The sequence below is a fragment of the Manduca sexta genome, unplaced genomic scaffold (assembly GCF_014839805.1).
Source record: "Manduca sexta isolate Smith_Timp_Sample1 unplaced genomic scaffold, JHU_Msex_v1.0 HiC_scaffold_1211, whole genome shotgun sequence".
In the NCBI taxonomy this organism is placed as follows: domain Eukaryota; kingdom Metazoa; phylum Arthropoda; class Insecta; order Lepidoptera; family Sphingidae; genus Manduca; species Manduca sexta.
Genome location: NW_023592054.1, coordinates 1,615 through 22,499, shown reverse-complemented (window position 1 = coordinate 22,499; position 20,885 = coordinate 1,615). Strand labels below are relative to the sequence as shown.

General features: G+C 34.2%; 4 protein-coding genes across 12 annotated transcripts; 2 read left to right on the top strand and 2 right to left on the bottom strand.

Annotated features, from left to right (window-relative positions):
- The first annotated feature begins 51 nt into the window (after positions 1 to 51).
- Positions 52 to 9,916, top strand: LOC115449014 (glutaminase liver isoform, mitochondrial). Of its 7 annotated transcripts, XM_030176678.2 has the most exons (11): positions 52 to 259; positions 2,718 to 2,770; positions 3,183 to 3,218; positions 5,445 to 5,541; positions 6,075 to 6,435; positions 6,504 to 6,656; positions 6,835 to 7,115; positions 7,199 to 7,507; positions 7,757 to 7,911; positions 7,998 to 8,073; positions 8,585 to 8,719. In XM_030176678.2, the coding sequence occupies exons 1-10, from the start codon at positions 83 to 85 to the stop codon at positions 8,056 to 8,058; spliced, it is 1,683 nt and encodes a 560-aa protein (XP_030032538.1). In that variant the 5' UTR covers positions 52 to 82; the 3' UTR covers positions 8,059 to 8,073; positions 8,585 to 8,719. The 7 variants fall into 7 exon arrangements, with proteins under 7 accessions (XP_030032538.1, XP_030032531.1, XP_030032532.1 ...); XM_030176671.2 differs by lacking the exon at positions 7,998 to 8,073 and having other exon boundaries at positions 8,585 to 9,916; XM_030176674.2 differs by lacking the exons at positions 52 to 259; positions 7,998 to 8,073 and adding an exon at positions 2,248 to 2,512 and having other exon boundaries at positions 8,585 to 9,916.
- Positions 9,917 to 10,239: 323 nt separating this feature from the next.
- On the bottom strand, positions 10,240 to 11,459 carry LOC119191220 (28S ribosomal protein S28, mitochondrial-like). Its single transcript, XM_037445128.1, is given in 3 exon segments — positions 10,240 to 10,454; positions 10,456 to 10,569; positions 10,975 to 11,459. Coding segments are annotated over 3 exon segments (555 nt in total). The 5' UTR covers positions 11,248 to 11,459; the 3' UTR covers positions 10,240 to 10,286.
- Positions 11,460 to 12,058: 599 nt separating this feature from the next.
- On the top strand, positions 12,059 to 17,330 carry LOC119191219 (regulator of nonsense transcripts 3B-like). Of its 3 annotated transcripts, XM_037445126.1 has the most exons (8): positions 12,059 to 12,311; positions 12,394 to 12,607; positions 13,096 to 13,284; positions 14,407 to 14,552; positions 14,718 to 14,835; positions 14,932 to 15,041; positions 15,255 to 15,998; positions 16,899 to 17,330. In XM_037445126.1, exons 1-8 carry the CDS (start codon positions 12,204 to 12,206, stop codon positions 17,028 to 17,030), a joined length of 1,761 nt encoding a protein of 586 aa, XP_037301023.1. In that variant the 5' UTR covers positions 12,059 to 12,203; the 3' UTR covers positions 17,031 to 17,330. The 3 variants fall into 3 exon arrangements, with proteins under 3 accessions (XP_037301023.1, XP_037301022.1, XP_037301024.1); XM_037445125.1 differs by having other exon boundaries at positions 14,718 to 15,041; XM_037445127.1 differs by lacking the exons at positions 14,718 to 14,835; positions 14,932 to 15,041.
- Positions 17,331 to 17,956: 626 nt separating this feature from the next.
- On the bottom strand, positions 17,957 to 20,069 carry LOC119191221 (immunoglobulin superfamily containing leucine-rich repeat protein-like; the record flags this gene model as incomplete). The annotated part of the gene is given in 5 exon segments (XM_037445130.1): positions 17,957 to 18,596; positions 18,995 to 19,074; positions 19,158 to 19,487; positions 19,490 to 19,714; positions 19,831 to 20,069. Coding segments are annotated over 5 exon segments (1,084 nt in total), but the record flags the coding sequence as incomplete, so codon positions are not given.
- Positions 20,070 to 20,885: the final 816 nt, after the last annotated feature.

Genomic DNA, 20,885 nt, shown 5'->3' with positions numbered 1-20,885 from the left:
TTAAATATAGAACAGTATATTCCCGACAAATAGCTTTTGGCAGTCCCAGATGTAATATTTATAAACGATAGACAGGAGGAGTATGGCTCAGTGTAACGTGTGTGGAACAAGGGTACGATTCTCGCAGTTTTCGGCGGGTCAGTTTTCGCGATATTTCGTACATACACAAGCGCAAAATAAAAGCCAGTTTACTGTTATGCGAAATCTATCTCGTGGTGGATACGAAGATTTCGTTATGGAATGTGACAATGGTTTTGAGGTGAATATTTTATTTACAATGGAATTTTGCTTTACGTGGTGATTTTATGAATTAAGTACGTAAAAGAAAAATAATATAAATTTTCCTACATTCATTAAAACGTTATCAATGGGTTGGCAATGTAGAGAATCCATGCTTATCGTAATCACATGTGTAAATTTTACTAACTGCGTCTCTATCAGCGTACTACTACTATCTTGGCACTTATTTATAGTTACATACTCATGGTACAGAAAATAAATATGCAGAGTTTCCTACATTTTTTTGCATCTTTCGCAATAAAAATATTTCATAACTCGAAATAAGTTTAATTGAAAATTCCTTTTTTTTTTTAAATATATGTGATTCGGTGGAAAAAGGTAAGTAGCGGCGTATATATAATTTATCTACTACAAAATTAATTTCACTTTATAAGGGATAATAAATTATAAATATTATATGATTTTAACTTTTGCTCGCAGCTTCGCCCGCGTGAAGGAGTTTTCCGGGATAAAAGTCCCGCTATATATTTTCCTGGAGTAGAAAATGGCTTATAACCTTCCCAGGGTCTTAAACTATCTCCATACCAAATTTAATACAAATCTATTCAGTAGATTTTGAGAAAATCGATAACATATAGACAGAAAGGGGACTTTGTCTTATAATATCTATAGATAGATGGTAATCATTTCTGCTGCATCCACTCATTATAATAATTTATAACTACTTTAATAAATACTGCCAGTAGTCATGGACATAGTTCTAACCGCATGGTATCTGTAACATGCGTGTGTTAATAACGAAAATTTCGAGACTATATTTTTTTAGTAGAGACCGTCTTACTTCTTACTTATGGTGTACACGCGAATATTTATAAAAATGTTTAGATGTTTACTAGAGATATGCGCAGAATCATTAAATGGATTTGGATGAAATTTATAATATAGATAGACCATGACCTGAATCAAATAAAAAAATACTATCCTTTCTGGCAATTTGCTTCCCTAGGAAATATTTGATTTTTTTAATACAATTTTCTACATAGATGACTCTTGGGATCGCTATAGTGATTTAGGGACTTTTGTAATGGAAAACCTAATTAGCCATAAAACCCAACTCTAAACAAACATTTTGTGGAGACACATTATGCTCACTGCGAAATCGAACCCGGGATCACACGATCCAGAGTTCACTCTCTATTTGAAATAGTCTACAAAATAATTTTGTAATTATCGGTTTATAAATTATTAATTATAATTTTAGCACATTTAGTATCTTTTCTATTTAAGTAATTGCAATGTGCATATATAATACTCGTACAAACTCGACACAGTTTTGTTTAATTTTATGTTCGACTACAATCTATGTATGTAAGTCTTTAATTATACAAAATTATACATAATCTACGTGTTTAATTATTCATCCTATTAAACCGTCACATTATAAGGAATTGGATTTTGTTTATGACGGGAATCTAGCTAATAAATAAAAACAAACTAATAAAAAAATATTGTGCATAAATCTAGAATCTCAAATCATTTGTAACTTATTGATTTTAGAGGTTAAATACCTTTTTGTAAGCTTTTGAGCAAAATTAAAACCCTGACCAGACCAATGGCATAACATTTCCATAAGATAAAAATAATAAATTCATGTCACTTACGGTTTTTATCTAAAAACTGTCAAAACGCGACATTCAAATATGTCAAGTAGATTAACTGATAAAAGAAATCATTTAACAGGTACCTAGCTTGTTGCCAATTGTTTCATGCTCCAGTTTACTTCTTATTGAGTGAATATTTAAAAGTGTGCCCTCAAAAACGTTATTTAAATTAGGTAGATATTAGGCACAATACTGCAAAATGAATATGAAGTACTGGTATTGATATTTGATACGTAGTCATTTACATATCCATTAGCTATCAATATGCATGTATAATGTAAAAGTATAAAGATAAAAATAAACACGATAATCGAAAAACGTGACGAGTAAATTTTAGGTTTCCCCATGAGCATCGTCACACTCATGTAAACACTGAAAGTAAACAGTATGATAAGCGGGAGAGGTGTGTGTGGGCCGTCAGTTGACGTCTGCGCCTCAAAGCTGTGCATCACAGCGCGTGCGCGACTCGCCATCACCCATCGCCTACAAAAGTCAGTACTTGGCGTGTAGGTGAGCAGTAGCCCTTCGCCATGAACGCTAGCCAACTCCGCCGATTTGCTTCTCCCGTGGTGAAACCATCATTATGCCTCTGTTTTCGCCACTACAGTCAAGTGAGACCCGTCTATGTTATAGACCAAGCTGATGTGAGTGTCTATTCAATGTTTTTCTTCTTCTTTTGGTATATTATATACACTATCGTTCGTATAAGGTAATATGGTTACTTTCAGCTTTGTGTTATGTAAACTATATGTGAATATTACAGTTATTACTTATAATATGATGTAAAAAAAAACTAACTGGGATTTTTCCTTTCAGAAATGGCGTAATTCAGCACCGCACTTCTATTCTGTCCAGTCCGTCGATATGAGGTACGTACTTGTTTAATATTTAATGCATCAATATTGACAGGTCTATTGAAAATAAATTGCTCTCAATAACCCCTATCGACATATTTATTGATCTATATTAGTGTCTGACCGGCGCCATACCGCTGCTCGCCGGCTCGCCGGCACTTAACCAATCATCTTTGACATTTCCAGAAAAAACATCCAGAACCGTCTAATACTACCTTCATTATCTATTTTATTAATTAAACATGTAACATTGAATAATTATGTGTATTAGTCAATTCATAAAAATGTAATGCAATAGAAGTAGTGACTAATCAAACTATCAGCTCGCTCAATCTTGTAGTGATTTCGAGTGAAGAGAATTGTCACTGATAAGATTTTTGTGTAAAATATTATGTACAGCTATTTTTGTTCACGTTCCATGGTGCAGACAATACTCGTTCGTGCACAACATCGATCCCAAATCGTGAGTACAGGACAACATCTGGCCTGTGTAGTGCCAACGCATGGCTAGGAATTGGCGATTACAAAATTTTACCTTAGAATGCCTTATTTTGAGTTTATATTATTAATTTCTAAATTGTTGCAGCTTTGAATTGTTTATACTAAGGTTGGCACGTAGTAACATTCCCTACCTTTTGACATGGATTGAATGTAGTTTTTAATTTTTATTTGGAGATACGTTTTGTAGACAACGCTTTATTGATTAACGAACTAGGTTAGGTTAGGTTAGGAACTTGGTATTTCATCATGAAATGAATAGTAAGTAAGTTTCCAAAATACGAAGTGGCTTACTCGTTATCAACTATTTATATGTAGGTGTATACCTAGTCTTGCCATAAATATTGTAATAAAGAAAAAAGAAAATTGTTAACTGCAAATAACATTTATTACTTTTACAGTGTGTCAGTTTAATACATAAATATAAAACAATTAAAAATATAAAAAGCTTATTCGAAGTGGTCTCCATTGGCTGCAATACAGTCCTTTAAACGATGAGGCCAGTTATCAATAGAAGCACGCACTCTTTCCATGGGAAAATTCTTCACTGCCAATCGTATAGATTGTTTTAGGGACTCCAAATTATCATGGCGTTTAGAGCAAGCTGTACTCTCTAAAACTGACCACAAATCATAATCCAGCGGATTAAGATCGGGACTAGACGACGGCCAGTCTTCAGCTCTGATGAAGTCCGAAACGTTCGATTCCAACCAAGACTGCGTGGACCGAGCTTTATGACCCGGCGCCGAGTCTTGCTGGAAGGACCATACTTGGTTATTGAACATGGTGATGTTAAGGGGCTTAACTACCTTCTCAAGAATGGTATCTTGATACACTTGTGCCGATGTTTTGATACCTTTTTCACAAAAATATGGCTCAGTCACTCCTTCATAGCTAACACCCCACCAAACCATCACTGAAGTCGGATAATGTCCACGTTGCACTCTGTCGACTAATTGGGAAGCTTCCTTAGAGCTTTGAGCATAAATACGGTCATTTTGTTTGTTAAAATGTTGCTCAATTGTAAAAATTTTCTCATCCGTAAACAAAATTTTTCTGTGACCTCCCTTTGCGTACCGCTTCAGTAGTTGTTTCGATTTTACCACCCTATTCTTCTTTAAATTATCAGTTAAGAAATGGCCAGTGCGTCTCTTATAGGCTGCAAGTCCTAAGTCATCTTTTAAAATACGCGACATGGTTCTAGGTGCTATCTTCATTTCCCGAGATAAAATCTTTTGCTTTCGGACAGGATTTCTTCGAATTCTTTCCCTTACTGCTTTGACCACCTTTTTCGTACGAACACTACGTGGACGGCCAGATCTTTTTCTGTCACAAACAGAGGAGGTCTCATTGTACCTATTAATAGCCCGGTACACAAACATTTTACTAATACCAAGTGTATGGAGAGTTTTAAAAATTGCATTTGGCTCCATACCTACTTTGTGTAATGCTATCACAGCGATTCGGTTCTCTTTATCACCCCACACCATTTTAATATCGCAAAATATTTTACAATGTATTGGCGCCAAAATGAGAAAACACAATGAACAATCGTATAAAAATGACAGATTCGAAATTCAAATGTAATATTTTTTTATAATTAAGTGTAACAGTATTTATGGCCAGACTAAGTATTGTATGTCTATCAGAATATGTTGTAATTAAATACATCAATTTCTCACTAAGTAGGTATAATATTTCTTCGATATAATTTTGGTGCCATCATAAAGGCAACGTCATGCCATATTTTAAAATCAATTTGGGATGATGTATGTAATATTCGTGAAAATACAACTATGTGTATTTAAGTGGGTTTGTGTTTTTTTTTTCTGCTTTGAAACACGCACTATTTAGAACAAAACGAACACACTTTCCTTGGCATTCTTTCATTTGCTAAAAATATTAGCATCACATGATGATCAACAACCGAAGCAAATTGAATTGTTTGCTCTTCGGCTGACGTCACAGACACACCCGCCTGTTACGTCAATAAACACGAGTATTATTAGATTCAGAGTCGTGACGGTTGTATTTTGTTATATGTTCTTATTATTGCTAAAATTTAAAAATGGTAAATTTGTTATTTACCAATCAATTGATTACGTTCATTAGCTCCTGCATGTTTTTCGCTGTTGAGTGTAAGATGTAAATTATCTACTTATAATTAAAGTAAATAAATCAATTGCTACAGGGTACGAGAGGGCCCCCACAAAAATGCTGATGACGTTTTGTTCGATATGTTCAAAAATGAAGACACCGGACTTCTTCCTGTGGGAAAGTTTTTGGCCGTAAGTTTATTCATATATTACAAGGGACCCTTCCATCATATCAACAGAACTCTTATACGATCTTTTTATAATTAATTTGTCGAAACGACCGCAAGACCTTGTTTTTAATAAACTACGTGATGAAACAAGTTTATACCGAAAATAAATTTATCTAAGTCCACCTTACCACTAAATGAAGTTCCCACCGTAACATAAGAAAAAGACACGACTTTCCAGAGGTTCAACGAAATTTATAGTTCTTGTACAACCTTGATTTGGACAATAGAGAATAGTTTGTTCAGTACAAATGAAGCAAATACAGAAACGTCATTCCTACTTAGAAATATGACCTGACAAAGTAATATTTGCATGAGAGTACTAATTTAATTTAACATATAAACACGTGCAAGACAAGTAAATAAATATACGATGTCGAGAGCGTGACATGACACGCTCTTTTCGTATCATGGTACGAAAGTCTCGTGACGCGACTTCCATTCGTAATTATTGATCAGTTGATATGAATACATAAGAAAAAAAACTGAATTTTTCAGGCCCTGAGAACCACTGGAATTAGGAAGAATGACTCGCGCGTCAAAGATGTCATGCACAACTTGTACAAAGTGCACAAAGAATCAAATTTCGAAGGAGGTTCTCCAGAGACTCTAAAACTGGACCGCAATACTTTCAAAGAAGTTATCGCACCGAATATCGTGCTCATCACAAGGGCTTTTCGCAGTCAGTTCGTCATTCCTGATTTTCAAGATTTTATCAAAGATATCGAAGAAATGTACTGGGCAGCCAAAAGTAACACGGATGGCAAAGTCGCCAGCTATATTCCACAACTAGCAAGAGCCAGCAACGAGAACTGGGGCGTTAGCATTTGCACCATAGATGGACAAAGATTTTCCATTGGTATGTATGTACAAAAAACATCGGTTAGTGATTAAAAGTTCAATTATTTGAACAAATGTTGGTTGCAGGTGATGTAACGGTGCCTTTCACTCTGCAGTCTTGTAGCAAGCCGTTAACATATGCGATGGCTCTGGAGACGCTGGGCCCCGACGTGGTGCACAAATATGTTGGCACCGAGCCCAGCGGACGGAACTTCAATGAACTCATCTTGGACTACAATAGTGTGTATAAATATGTTACTAATTTGTTTTCAACGAGCTCCGCAACCAAACAACTCATTTAAATGACTATTATGCCGTACACTGGACTTTGGTTCGCAATTTAAGTAACAATTAACATAATATTGCTATTTATAGCCTATTGTTAAGAATTTGTAGCATTTATATTTTATTTTTTTAGTGAAACCGCACAACCCTATGATAAATGCCGGCGCAATTTTAGTTTGTTCGTTGTTAAAAACCTTGGACAAGCCCGAGATGACACTTGCTGAAAAGTTTGACTACGTCATGTCATTCTTCAGCCGACTTGCTGGCAATGAAGTTTTAGGTTTCAATAATGCAGTATTTTTATCCGAACGCGAGGCTGCCGACCGCAATTATGCCCTCGGTTTCTACATGCGTGAACACAAATGCTACCCGGAGAAGACTAATCTTCGCGAATGTATGGATTTCTATTTCCAGGTATTCGAAAGTTTCTTTTTATTTTATGTTTTTATTATAATTTACAATTAACACTAATGACACTAATGGTTTATCATTAATAGTGCTGTTCCATGGAAGCCAACTGCGACATCATGTCTATAATGGCAGCAACACTTGCGAATGGGGGCATCTGTCCAATAACAGACGAGAAAGTGCTCCGACCTGATTCAGTCCGCAACGTATTGTCGCTCATGCACAGCTGCGGGATGTACGACTATTCAGGACAGTTCGCTTTCAAAGTGGGACTTCCCGCGAAATCAGGAGTTTCGGGAGCTATGCTGATCGTTGTTCCTAATGTGATGGGTATTTGCACGTGGTCGCCCCCACTCGATCCACTCGGAAACAGCTGCAGGGGATTACAGTTTTGCGATGTACGTTCCCGGTATAATATTTATTTATTCTTTTATTACACATCTGAAAGTTTGTAAAAATCTTTAGAACTTTGTTTGCATGTTTCTGAACGCATTTGGCACACAGAGGCCAAATAGTGAGTTAAATTTTATAAAAGGTTAGGTACTTTTTATCTCAGAAAGGGTAACAATGGGCTTATTATTTTTATGAAGGAGTATCAAAAGATGCCTAGTAAGTGGCTAATCATACTATTTGCTTATATATTTCAGGAATTAATAAAGCGATTCAATTTCCACAAATATGACAACATTCGCTATGCCAGTCACAAAAAGGATCCCCGGCGATACAAGTTCGAGTCCACTGGACTCAACATCGTGAACCTTCTCTTCTCTGCAGCAAGCGGAGATCTTAGTGCTCTCAGAAGGTGATACTTAGAACATAAATACTATACAACAAATATGAGTCAGAGTACTACAGATAGTAATGTTGTTTGTTTTATTATTTGTTCAGCACTATCGACAATAATAGCGACTCAGCCCTAGATCCCGTGCCAGAAAAATCAACAGAATAAATTTGCTTATGACAAGTATAAAAATTGATTTGATGATCACTGATTAAAAATATGCTAAAATGTCATCAGTCACTAAAATCACTGTTTGCTTGATATTCGACAAATTGATCTCACAATATAAAGACACGTTATATTATAAGTATTTATTATATCGCTTTTTTAAACAGCTGCCGCTTCATGCAAAAAGCTAAACTTGACGCTTTCAACGGGTCGTAGGTAGCGGGTAGTGGTTCTGGTATCGGCGAACTTCTCAAATAACTGCTTCGGTTCATTTTTTACCACTGAACAACTGTTTCACAATGTCCGAGTACACGTTAAACAGATATATTTTTTGAATAATTATTTATCTAAATTACTTGATTGCTATAATAAAAGCCTTTGCGTACTGAACTTATAACTAGTCAACCTTTTTCTCCTGAAATACGATTAAACTATTTTAAATCAGAAACGTTACAGCATTCAAATAGCGGGCATTGTGAAACAAGCTTTATATTATGAAATAATTAACGTTTCTTTCCGATAACAGGCATCATCTTTCCGGCATGGACATGACGTTATCGGACTACGACGGGCGCACAGCTTTGCACTTAGCTGCCGCGGAGGGTCACCTGGCTTGCGTGGACTTCCTCCTCGCTCAGTGCGCGGTGCCACACGATCCGCGCGACCGATGGGGCAGCCGGCCACTCAACGAAGCGGAGACATTTGGCCACACTGCCGTAGTACAATACCTTAAGGAATGGGAACGGTCCCACCCAGAGAAACCAGCCGAAGCAGCTAATAATTCCACAGCCGATGAAATCCTCGAAGCAAAGCCAGACGCTGATGACGCTGTTAAAGATCCTAGTATACAAGAAATAGTCACTAGGAATGGTGATAAAGTACAGTAGGTCAGAATCTCAAAAGCCCTCCGGGAACTAGGATTGTCTATTTATAAATAAAATTTGTAGGCTAAGGATAACCAGCTTAGACATCTATTCATTGTCTATGTTTAAAGACAAATTGTAGTGTTGCATTTGATAAATATACTAATCAAATCATATTCAGTAATCGGAGTACATTGTATTGAATGTCAAATTATTGTATAGACTTTTATCGATTTTGAATAGATGTGATCTTTAAAAATTTACACCAAGCTGCAATTCCGCCAAGACACAGGCATTATGGATTTGGATATTTGTGATTTGTGGCGTCCATTAGCTCAAAGAACTGTGATGTGTTGAGACATTAATAAAGAGAAAGGTTTAAGAAAATGAATTGATGGATTTCAAGTGGTACCTATGTACAGATAGCACTTGGTAAGATAGCAGTATAAAATATTGCGTAAAATAATATACTTACTTACCGGCTTTCTATACTTATTTTTAATAATGAATATATTATGTTGTATTTAATTTGTAATGCAATATCTTTTGCTATATTTGTACAAAAATAATTGTTTCTATTTAATTGAATTCCTCTGCAATAAGCCAGCGTTAAAACAAGCCTTTTTATAAAATTATTTTTTAAATAAATTTTTCAATGAAATATTTATGAACTTTTTGACATTCCATTTTTATTAAACATTTATTCTGATTTAACTGTATGCATGCAATTTATTCATGTCACTCACGTTTATTAGTTTTATGGGTATCTTCGAATTTCCACATAAAATAAATGTGGTAATTAATTGCCCTAATACTAAGGAATGTTAAATTAACTATATTACGCAAATATAACCTATATTCTAAAAGACAATAAATAGTTGTTAAACAAAATAAATAAATGTTACTACATTTAGAAGTTACTCTTTACCTATCTTATTGATGTTGTCCAAAATATTCATCAGTGAAGTCAATTAAATTGTTGAAAAGAAATCTTACAATTGTATTTTATTTAAAATTTTCACCATGAAAAAAAGTAATCGATATTCTATTATATTTCGAGATCTGCATATCAATTATGCAGCTTTCATCTAGTGCTTTTCTATTTATGTAGAATTATCAGTAGCATGTGTGAAGACATAAATCAAGTTTCTCCTTTAATATTTCAAAAGCAAAATCTTCCAATGAATAAACAGGATATAAATAATAAAAATCAGATCTACTACATTAAGTCTATCACTACACGCCATTTTTGGAATCGTCAAATAGTATTAAAAAATAATATCCCTCAAGTAAAGGTTAATTCATAAAACAACATTTGTAACTAGTTCTAAATTAAATTTATTGTTTGAAATACAGTAAAACAAACTAAGTAGCACTAACCGTAGAGCGGTTCGGTGTTGAGACTAGACTGAGGAGTTTACAATCAGCTTCCAGTAATGTTAAATCTGTGCTTGATCCTAGAAACCGTGAGGAAAGTTCTAGATCATTGATTTGAACTCTCACTCTTGCTCCTCTGACATATTCGTCACCACGGGTTCTCAGGCCTGGTGCAAACACAGTGGAACTTCCATCCAAAGTCTATGTACAAGTCATCTTCAACAACGTGAAATATTTTGCCTATCACCACCTTGCCTACTGGATCTCCGAGCTGTAAACAGAAAATTATATATTTTTGTTACTACGCAAAATGACAAATTTAGTTAAGATTTCATGGTTTGAGTAGATAAGTACTTCTTATTTAATTTTCTACAAGTAAAAAATAGGACAATATTAGAATTATCTTGCAGTCTGTTTTTTTTTGTTTTCAAACTAAGTAAGTATTGCATTATAGTTTTAACTGTGACCAAGGCACACAAAAAATGTACTATTTTTATTCATGGCGAAATTTTTTCATATTTTAATTATTTGCTACAAACATTTTTGTACTACTTACAATAAATATTACAGTAGAATTATAATTATATGGCACAATTTACGCTTCCATTTAATATATAATAAACTTATTAGTATGTACACATTTTTTTAAATATAAATTATTAATATAGGTACTTACATCCATCAGGTTAGAGTTCCTCAAAAGTGATGCAAATGTGTATTTTTCTTCACTCTCCGGTGTCTCTATAATTTGGGATTGTTTTTCAAAAGCTTTGGCGAATCCTCCTATCTTGTTAGTCGTGTCTTCTGGAGGATTTACAGAATCGGTGGTTTCATTGGCATTAGAAAAATAACGCGAGTTTGATGTAATACGACCGTGTTTAAGTTGTTTTAATATTCCATTGTATTTCAGTATGTTTCTAACACACTTCATATTATTATGTAATGGCATTTTATAAATTAAACTAGATACCTATTTACGAAAATCATGAAAATCTTATACAAAACAATTAGTCCTGAGTACTTTGAAAATATAACCTAAAATTTGACAAATGTCAACAGAACACGAAACATAGCGAAAGGGTTAAACTGAGGGGTTAAATTACTTATCTACTACAATCTACTACAAAATGTGTTCGAGATTGGAGTCACGGTCTGGAGCTACCTTATTCCATAAAACAAAGTGAGCAGGTATTTTTAAAAAATCATTTTTAATTCATCCTTCTTCGGTGAAGTTATATATCTTTATTTTATCGATATAAATTTTTAAGATACATGGCAAAAAAATTAGCGTAATTCGATAAGAAATAATTGCTGTTGTTAATTGTTATACTTAGTATACTAGGTATAACTTAAACCTAGTATGAAATTAATATCTGAAGTTGGTATTTTGATAATAATATTTTATACACATACTTGTGACAAAATTAGAGATGCAAAACTTAGATAATAATATATAACAATGCGATAAGCTTTGAAAATATATATATGTAGGGATGCGTTTATAATATTCACACACTAGTTTATCTATGCATATATAATATGTAGTACATTCAATGTAACTGTGTCACGGAAAGTGACAAATTTTTTATTCGCGTAGGCACATTGCGCGTCCTTTATGGATGTTAAAGGTCAGAAATCTAATTCTTATAATAAACCGAAATTCGTAATTTGTGTATTATACGTCGATGCACGTTTCACTGTGAGGTGCTGCTACTTTTTGTAATAGAGGGTTGCAACATAAACATCTAGTATTTTGTATTTTTCCTATTACGATGATACCTTATCTGTGGCTTCAACACTACTGCATAAATGCAAAATGTCAAAAAAATTACACACGACACACGGTTTTTTGATAATGTTGAGTGATTGTTCAGCAAGCTAACGCAAACAAATTTAGACAACACAATGACTGAGGACCAAGATGCCAAGGATTCGCAATCAGATTCAGGCAACAAGGCTTTCGCCAATAAGAACAAGGACAGGAAGACGAAGGCTCAACGGCCTTTGATCAAAGTGACTAAATTTACTTTTGTGAAGTTGGAATTCATGCGATTGTTGATACATGCCCGATGACACGTTTCTATTATGCTTTTAGATAATCCTTAGGCGTTTGCCGCCCACCATGACGGAGGAATCGTTTATGGAACAAGTGTCTCCTATACCAGAACACGACTATTTTTACTTTGCAAGACCTGATCCTTCGCTGGGGAATAACCTTTACTCCAGAGCTTATATAAACTTTGTAAATGTTGATGATATTTTCTTGTTCAAAGATAAATTTGATGGATATGTCTTTTTAGATGACAAAGGTTGGTTACATAGATTTTAGTAATGGAAAGTTTTCCATTGTCCATTTTAGGCGTTATGTAAATATAGCTCTAACCACTGTTTGACATATTTCATAATATCCAGTAATGCTAACCACACATTTTGTATATGATCACACTGCTATGCCCAGCTACACTAACAATATATTTTGATACTTGCATTATCACAATGTGCTTTACAATATCAAAAACATAATGGGAGAAATGTGATGAGGAATGTCCTGATTTCTCAAATTATTGCCTATGTATTTGAATGGCATTTTATTTAGATCCGATATAGAACTCTGTGAGAGCAAAATTGCCACTCTCGAATTTTCTATGGTGGTCCTCAAATGAGTATGAATTCTTATAGGAAGCATTGTTTAAAGGATTGTATTCAAGAATGGATGAAGGCTGAAACAGTATAGAATAACAGTTTTAGACCGAAGTAAATTAAATGGTTTTCTAATAAGATCTGTTTTCCTTTTCAGGTGTGGAGTATGTGGGTATTGTAGAATATGCCCCATTTCAAAGAATACCTAAAAAGAAGAAGAAGAAGGATCCAAAATGTGGTACCATAGAGAGTGACCCAATTTACCAGGAATTTATGGAAAACCTAACTAAAGAACCAGAGACAGAGAACCAACCAAAACTGGAGTATGCTTACCCTGTCAATGATGGTAAATTAATCTTAAAATGTTACTTTGTGTAATAAAAAACTACCATAATCATTATGTAAGAGCATAATGGTTTCATAATGTAAAATATGAGGACGTTTTATTTGAGGTAAGTGTAGGTAGTCTTGTTGAGAAACCGTTGTGGTTGATTTTATTGCAAGTTCCATTCTTACTGCCAAGCTACAGTGTTTATGCATAGTTGTGTTCCAGTTTGAAAGCCATTGTGGCCAGTTTATATCTCATAGGAATGAGTGCAGTGAATTTACACACAAAACTTTGTTCTTCAAAGTTATGTATGGCGTTGTTGCTGTTTATTGGTGGTCGTATAAGTGAGCATCTAGCTCATCTTGTCATTTAAATGTCATAAAAAGATTTGCCAACATACAATTAAATATTATCAAAAAAGTTTTCTAATGTACAATTTATTGGTAGAGACTTAAATGGACAGTCAGAGGCGGCTCAAGCTCATGTGCTGCCCGTGTGCAAGAAATTCCTTGGCGCCCCTAAGAGACAATCTAATAAATTTGATTATATTAAATCAAAAGTTATTGTGTAAGGTTAAGAAGCCGCTGCCTGGCCTTAGCATGGGCGCAGGTTGTTTGAGAGCGCCAGTGTTGCGAGCGACGCATGTTTCTTTGAAAGTGTCGCAAGCGGCGCTCAGCGCCCAAAAAACTGCGCCCGTGTGCAGCACACACCCTGCACAATAGGTAAAGCTGCCTCTGTGGACTGTAAATAGTAATTTAGCATAATATGCATAATATGACTTACATATTTAATGAATTGGCATTTTAAAATCTGTTACTATGTAAAGTAGAAAACATTAATGACTACTTTTACAATTTTAGGTTGTATATATATTTTCTTTAAGTTGCTTTCTTGTGCATTGGGCATGCTTCATCAGCCACAAAATTCTATCCCAAGTTGTACAGTATTTTTTTTCCAGATTTACCCATATTTGCCCAGCAATATTGACATATATGGCATTTTTTTATTACTGTTGCTAAACCCTCACTGATACAGAATATCTAATTTATTTTGTTGATTTTATAATTGTTGAACAATATAAGCATACCAAGGAGTCCGGTGAGAATTACACTATGTTTAATTACAACACATTTATTTTAGCAAATGACAAAAAGGTTCAATCAACTCCATTGCTTGAATACCTTGCGGCTCGTAAGCAAGACAAACGCGGCAGAGACGAGCGCAGGCGACGCGAAAACGATAAGAGGAAAATGAGAATCGAGAGAAAAACCAAAGACACCATAAAAGTAAGTTAACTTAAGACAATTATGTTTTACCCGGGAATTGGGTTATTATACAATGTATTTGTTGCCTAATGATGTTTTGATAATTATTCAGAATAATTGCCTTATTTATAGTTTATAATAATATAAACAAGTTAGTGAACTCTTATCTTTGTTCTATTTCTGTAGAGATCCAGTGATTTATCAGAAGATGAAAGTTTTAATTATAGTTCTGAATATCATGAACAAAAACAAGAATACTGTAATAATAATTTTTGGTTTGGAGAACAAAGAGTATACCATAAAAGTAAAGTTCACAGTTCATCGAGAATTGAATCTAAATGTTTGCACAACAATGACGAATTTGTTACAAATGATTCTGACTGGGATAGTCATTTTCCAGCGTTGTGTATGAAAACTCATAACACTTTTACTCTGACATCTGGAAAATTGTGTGACAAAAAAGAAATCCAGGATGGCAGTCAAAAAAGTGGCGGCGATACATGCGATAAGGTTTTTGCGTATTATTTGCGCGTTAATGTCACAGTAGTTAACAATATTGAGTCGTACTAAGTAGAGAGTATCATAGTAAAATCATGTTTTAGTTTCTATTAGACGATGACGTAACAGGGTTGCCAAACACAATAAAGACATGTTATCATGTAGTATTAACAAATTTATATTAAAATTGAGTTTATTTACGTAACATCATTTTACATTTTCCAGGAAGAAGATAATGGAGAGAATGAAGTCAAAAAGATTAAATCAAGAGAATGGGAAAAGGAAAAAATTGAGACAAAAGATGAACACGTAAAATCAAATAATCAAGATGGATCTGTTTTTGAATCTAAAACATATAGAGAACAGCGCAAAACAGGATTGAATGTGTTAGGTGATAAGAAAAAGCGACTTGAGAATGACAGAAAAGATGGTTCAATTAACGATGATCAAGGGGAAGAATCGGAAGCTTTTAAAAGAGACAAGAGAGACAAAGTAAAGGAATCTCCACGTGAACTGAAAAGTAAAAAATATAGTGACACCAGAAAAGAAAGAATTAAACAAAATGAATTTGTTAAATCCGAAAGACAATCTGCAGTAAGTAAAATTATAGCTGAGAGTAAAGGGAAAACACTAAATGATGATATCAAACCATTCACACAATTACCGCAAGTGAAAACTGATGATCTGACAAAATTAATAGAAGGAATGGACAAAAAGATGAAATTTGAAGAAGCAAAGAATCAGGAAAATTCTAAAGATCACTCTGGAGACAAGGTAGAGAATGATGTGACAGGTGCTGTAATCAGAAGAAGCAGTCTGGAATCTAATGATGTAAATGTAAAAGAGACCGCACTGAAGAGACAAACATCTCTCGATGACAGAAGTAAATCTACTGATAGAGAGGGTTCTGAGGAGAAGGAAAAAACTGAAGGTACAGACCAACGCACGGAACGCAGAATTAGGAATAAGGTATGCATGATTTAATGTTAATAATAACTTAAATGCAATTTACGTCACTTTATTGTCGAGGGATTTTTATAAATGTCGACTTGCGAGAGTTCAATGTTGCTACTGGACATATAGGTGCAGTAACTGTATGCAAAGTCAAACATGTCCCTGAGATGGACACTGGCACTTTAATTTATGTTACGAGTGTTATTTGGGTTTATAATGCCTACACAGATCACCATAGGTCCCCTTATTTATACTGTGTAAAGTACAGGCGTTTTAAATACCAATCAGAGGTATTTGCATTTGGTCTTTTATGTATGGAAAACGCTCTCGGCTGAGTAAAGTTGCTGTATCCTCAACATACCGACACGGATTTCTTGGCGGAATCTTTTGTCTAAGTTTGATTATGGTAAGACGCGTTGTTAGACACGTGTACCCGTAGCTTTTAGGCTATGCAAGGCCCCTTTATCCCGCAGAGATATATAAGTTGTTACCACTCCCGGGATCTTGATAGATATAATATGACATCGACGTTGTATCAAAATTCCGCGTGGTCCTTGTCGCGCGTACTGCTGCGCCGTGACAAACACCGCGAACGAGTTGTCGTCTGCTATAGCATGTTTCTTATCTTGGTATTAACGAAATACGAAATGTAATTTAATACCATGTACACATCGTAATCATTGCATTAACATGTTAGGGAACTAGAGAACTTATTTTATACAAAATGATGTAGATACCGAGTTACATTTCTGCCACAAGGTCTGTGAATACAGTTTACATTTTTTACCGCGGGGACATCGGACTCCTTTCTTTTAAGGATAATTTCACTCGCATTTGGCTAATTGTAGGCATATTGAAGCATTAAAATGTTAATGAAATTTTCTTATCTGGATTAACAAAAAGTACCATTCGCAGGATCGCCCAAGTTTGGTTATATACCAACCAGGCATGGGGAAGTTTAGCAAACAGCGTCTTGCAAAGGAAAAGGAAACACACATACCGGGCACGTCTAAAGGCGTGAATGATAGTGAAAAGAAGGACACCTGAAGCACTTGGCTCTCTCCCCAATGCTTGGATTACATTCAACGGAATTTCCCTGAAGCTGGCATTCATGTCCACGCAGACAAAGTAGAAGAGGACATCTGAATGTGCCAACGGAAGGAACTACTGCTTGTGTTCACTCAATACAGTTTTTTTTATTGATTTATTTCAGTTGTGTAATTTGTTTCACTTTGGAGATGTTAACAAAATCAAATAGCATTTTTTCTACCTTCATATTTTTAGCTTATGACAACTTCGTTCAGTTTGTTAATTTAATTTAAATATAATTCGTTGTTTTAATGAGTTTGAACGCATTTTAATTTGTTCTCGTTTTATGGAATTTTCAGGGATATATAAATAAATGACAGTTGTATAAAAATATTTAAAACAGTTTTATTACCTATCACAGTGATTTTAAATTATTTTTAATAACGTTGTTAAAATAGTAATAATGGCTAAGCATTGCTTTACATAAAGTTTCGTTTACACATAATATTGATATAAGAAAACTAGTTCCGAAATCTCAACTACATTCATTATTCAACCTTCGCACACCCATCGCCCGCACACTCATACATGCTCGCATTTTATTACTATCTTTGGCAAAAGCATTATTCTATAAATATTAACACAAAAACATCTTAATTTTTTGTATGTAAAAATTACGTTTTACGGGAAGAAATAAATAATTGTTTTAAAATTAGTTTAGTCAGCCTTTTTAAGCCTCTTATTTGTGAAATTATTTGTGTTAAAAAAATTGCAATACTTTTCTCAAACTTAATATAAATACTGTAATGATTCCCATCTTGAAATACAAATATTTTTGTGCTACAACTAATTACTTCCTGTATACCTATTTATTAATATTATAAATAACTAATTTTATTTAACATCTATACGTTTAAACACCTGGAGATTTCGTCACGTACATCTATTTTAAAATTATGATTTTTATTGCTGTTATGTTTAGCAGCCAATTTAATAAAGTTCTTAATATATTAAATAAATCATAATCAACAAAAAAAAAAAATTGCACCACATATCTTATGTAGATACCTTTAACTACTAGATAGCCAGTAGATATATGTTTGACAAAACTACTAGATATGTACTATTTATCTATTAGATTGGTCCTATCGTCGAAATTATGAAGCCAATGAATTTTACGTTACTGTGTTATCAGTCTAGTTGTATATTTTAAAGATCAAAATCATTTTCATACGGCTACAGGTTACAAACAATCCGCAGTTGTAATAATGGGAATACGAGACGTTCTAATTAAGTAACTAGTACTTATTCTATTCGGCAGTATCTATCTATACCCACATAGTTCCAGATCTCGTAGTTTAACAGGAATTTATTTTATTGCGATACATCGTTAAGAAGTATAGCTGTTGTTTGTTTGTCACCATCAGCAGCCGGTCTGACTTTCTTCACTTTTGATGCATTTTTGATTTGTGAGACGTTGTGGCGATGCATTATGTATAGAAGGAGGATGAATCCAACTAGGAACCCTGCCAATCCACCTCCGATCGTTAGCCAAGTGCGACGGGATGCCTTGATATTTTGCACCTGAAATATATAATAGGCCGATAAATTCCTTACTTATGGCATATAGATAATTATAGACTCAACAATCGTAATTTGCTTATTTATGTATTTGTTAACAATATAGCCTCATGACAGTTTTCCAAACTCGTATTACTACAACCATACACGCCATAAATTACTGCAATGCATGCTACAAGTATTGACATTTGTTATAATAATTAATTTTCTGTAAAGTATCAGCATAGAACTATGTACAATTATATTAAAAATATTTGCTATAGTTTTGACTCAATGAAAGAAAAGTGATTCTGCTTATTCTGCAAATTATTAAATTTTCGTTACGAAATACCAATCTAAAACAACCACCACATTATGTTGGAATAGAAAATATTGAAAAGTGTTACTTAAATTTTGTGTACCTCCAAATAATCTGCTTTGCATCGGTGATATGTTGCGTTGTACATGACCGAGTTGTTCACTTGAGGACAATTTTGAAAGTCTGCAACAAGAAATTATTTATTCGAAATTATTAATCCTGTCATAATTAATAAATTTAGAAATTCAATATTGTTTAAAAGTTACCAATTGAATTTAGTTTAGTATAGTCTTGCAACTGGAAAAAAACGCCTTTTTCTTGAAACCAAGAAACTGTTGGTTTTAAATTGCACAGTTTAAAATCGTTTATTGATTCAGTCAAGTCCACTTTTGCTAAATTGCACATCGCAGCAAAATGATCTGCATCTAAAGTTGTGAGTGGATTATGGGAGATATTGTAGAAAATCAACTGAGGAAGTGGTCCCCACTGTGGTAACTCTTTTATTTTGCAATCAGATATGTCTAGCAGCTCCAATGGAGCTTTTATCGGCCGCGTTATCATTAAATCATTTAATCTCAGATGCACAAGAGGATTTTTAAATAAAGTTTACGAAGAGATGGTAATTGGAATATTGAGTTAGGTAGTTGTAAAATAACGTTATTCGAGAGATCTAATGTTAGTAGACTTGTAAATGATGTGAGAGCATCTTCATCAATAGAGTAGATTTGATTTTCTGCTAGGTACAGGAACTTTATACTGGTGTAACTAGACAAAGTGTCTGAATGAAGTTCTTGTAGTTTGTTGTCGCTGAAATCTAGAATCTGTAAACAAAAATATACATGATCAGTAGGACAGATAGTTTTAGTATCATTTATAATATTATGTCCTTAAGTTTGTGAAAAGGATGCAATCATTAAGAATTATCTCTTTAGTTTTTATCGATTCCACTTCTCAGGCTTGGTACTTTCGTTAGTCGAAGGCCAGCGCAATATGCTCCATACATATCGTATGCATATTCGTATGTGCAATGAGTCGGTTTGCCAGACAAAGCTTCGATATCTGTCATTACCTCTTTACTTCTGACATGAGCGGAGCAGAGTAGCACCACTAAGAAATAACAGGAGACTGGGAAGTCACTAATTCTGAAAACAAAAGAATGTAAGTTAGGAATATAGGGTCTTTAAATTTTTATATATTTACCTATGTAACATTTAATGGGATGAGTCATAAATGCTATTAGTTTTAGAAACTCTTTTAGCCGAACCCGTAATAAATGAGTATTCATATCACTAGAAACCAATATGATAAACATAACCATATTTTAAACTTTGTAAAAACTTAACCATAAGTGTTAGAGGTAAAGCTGGCAAGTTTGCAACAATGATTTATCTGACCCAATCTCTAAATTAAAATTGTGATATTTATTTAGCCAGTAATAACGTAGAGTTACAAATTCGCCGATTTTCACGTCATTATCGCTTATGTTGAATTTTTGTACGTACGCATTGTAAATGCTTTCATTATGCGTTCTAGATAAACAGTGTGTCTCATACTATAGATAACTTGTGCTGCACTCGCTTCAGGTCATAAGGTCATACTTCTGAGTAAATACAGAGACACTAATAAGTTTCAGTTTTCTTAAGAGAGAGGTTATCACATTCTGACATTGTGATACACCTATACCTTGTATTAAGTGCATTCGTAGGAACATTTTATGGCATTAATTTATTTGGATTTCTAGATATCTAGCCATACGAAACGTAAAAGCAACCTGTCACTTTATATCTAGTCCATTGAAAAGTTACATTTGGGGTTGCGTTTTTAGAGGACGCAATTTTATTATTTTGAAGTGTAGGGGGTCCGTGTAAAGCTAAAACCAAGTTTGTGGGGTCGCCACCCTTGTCCCACGGCCGCCATCTTGAAAATAGGGGTTGAAATGGTTTTTACGATGAATCTCTTAAACTATTTACCTGACAAAAAAAAATTGTAAACAT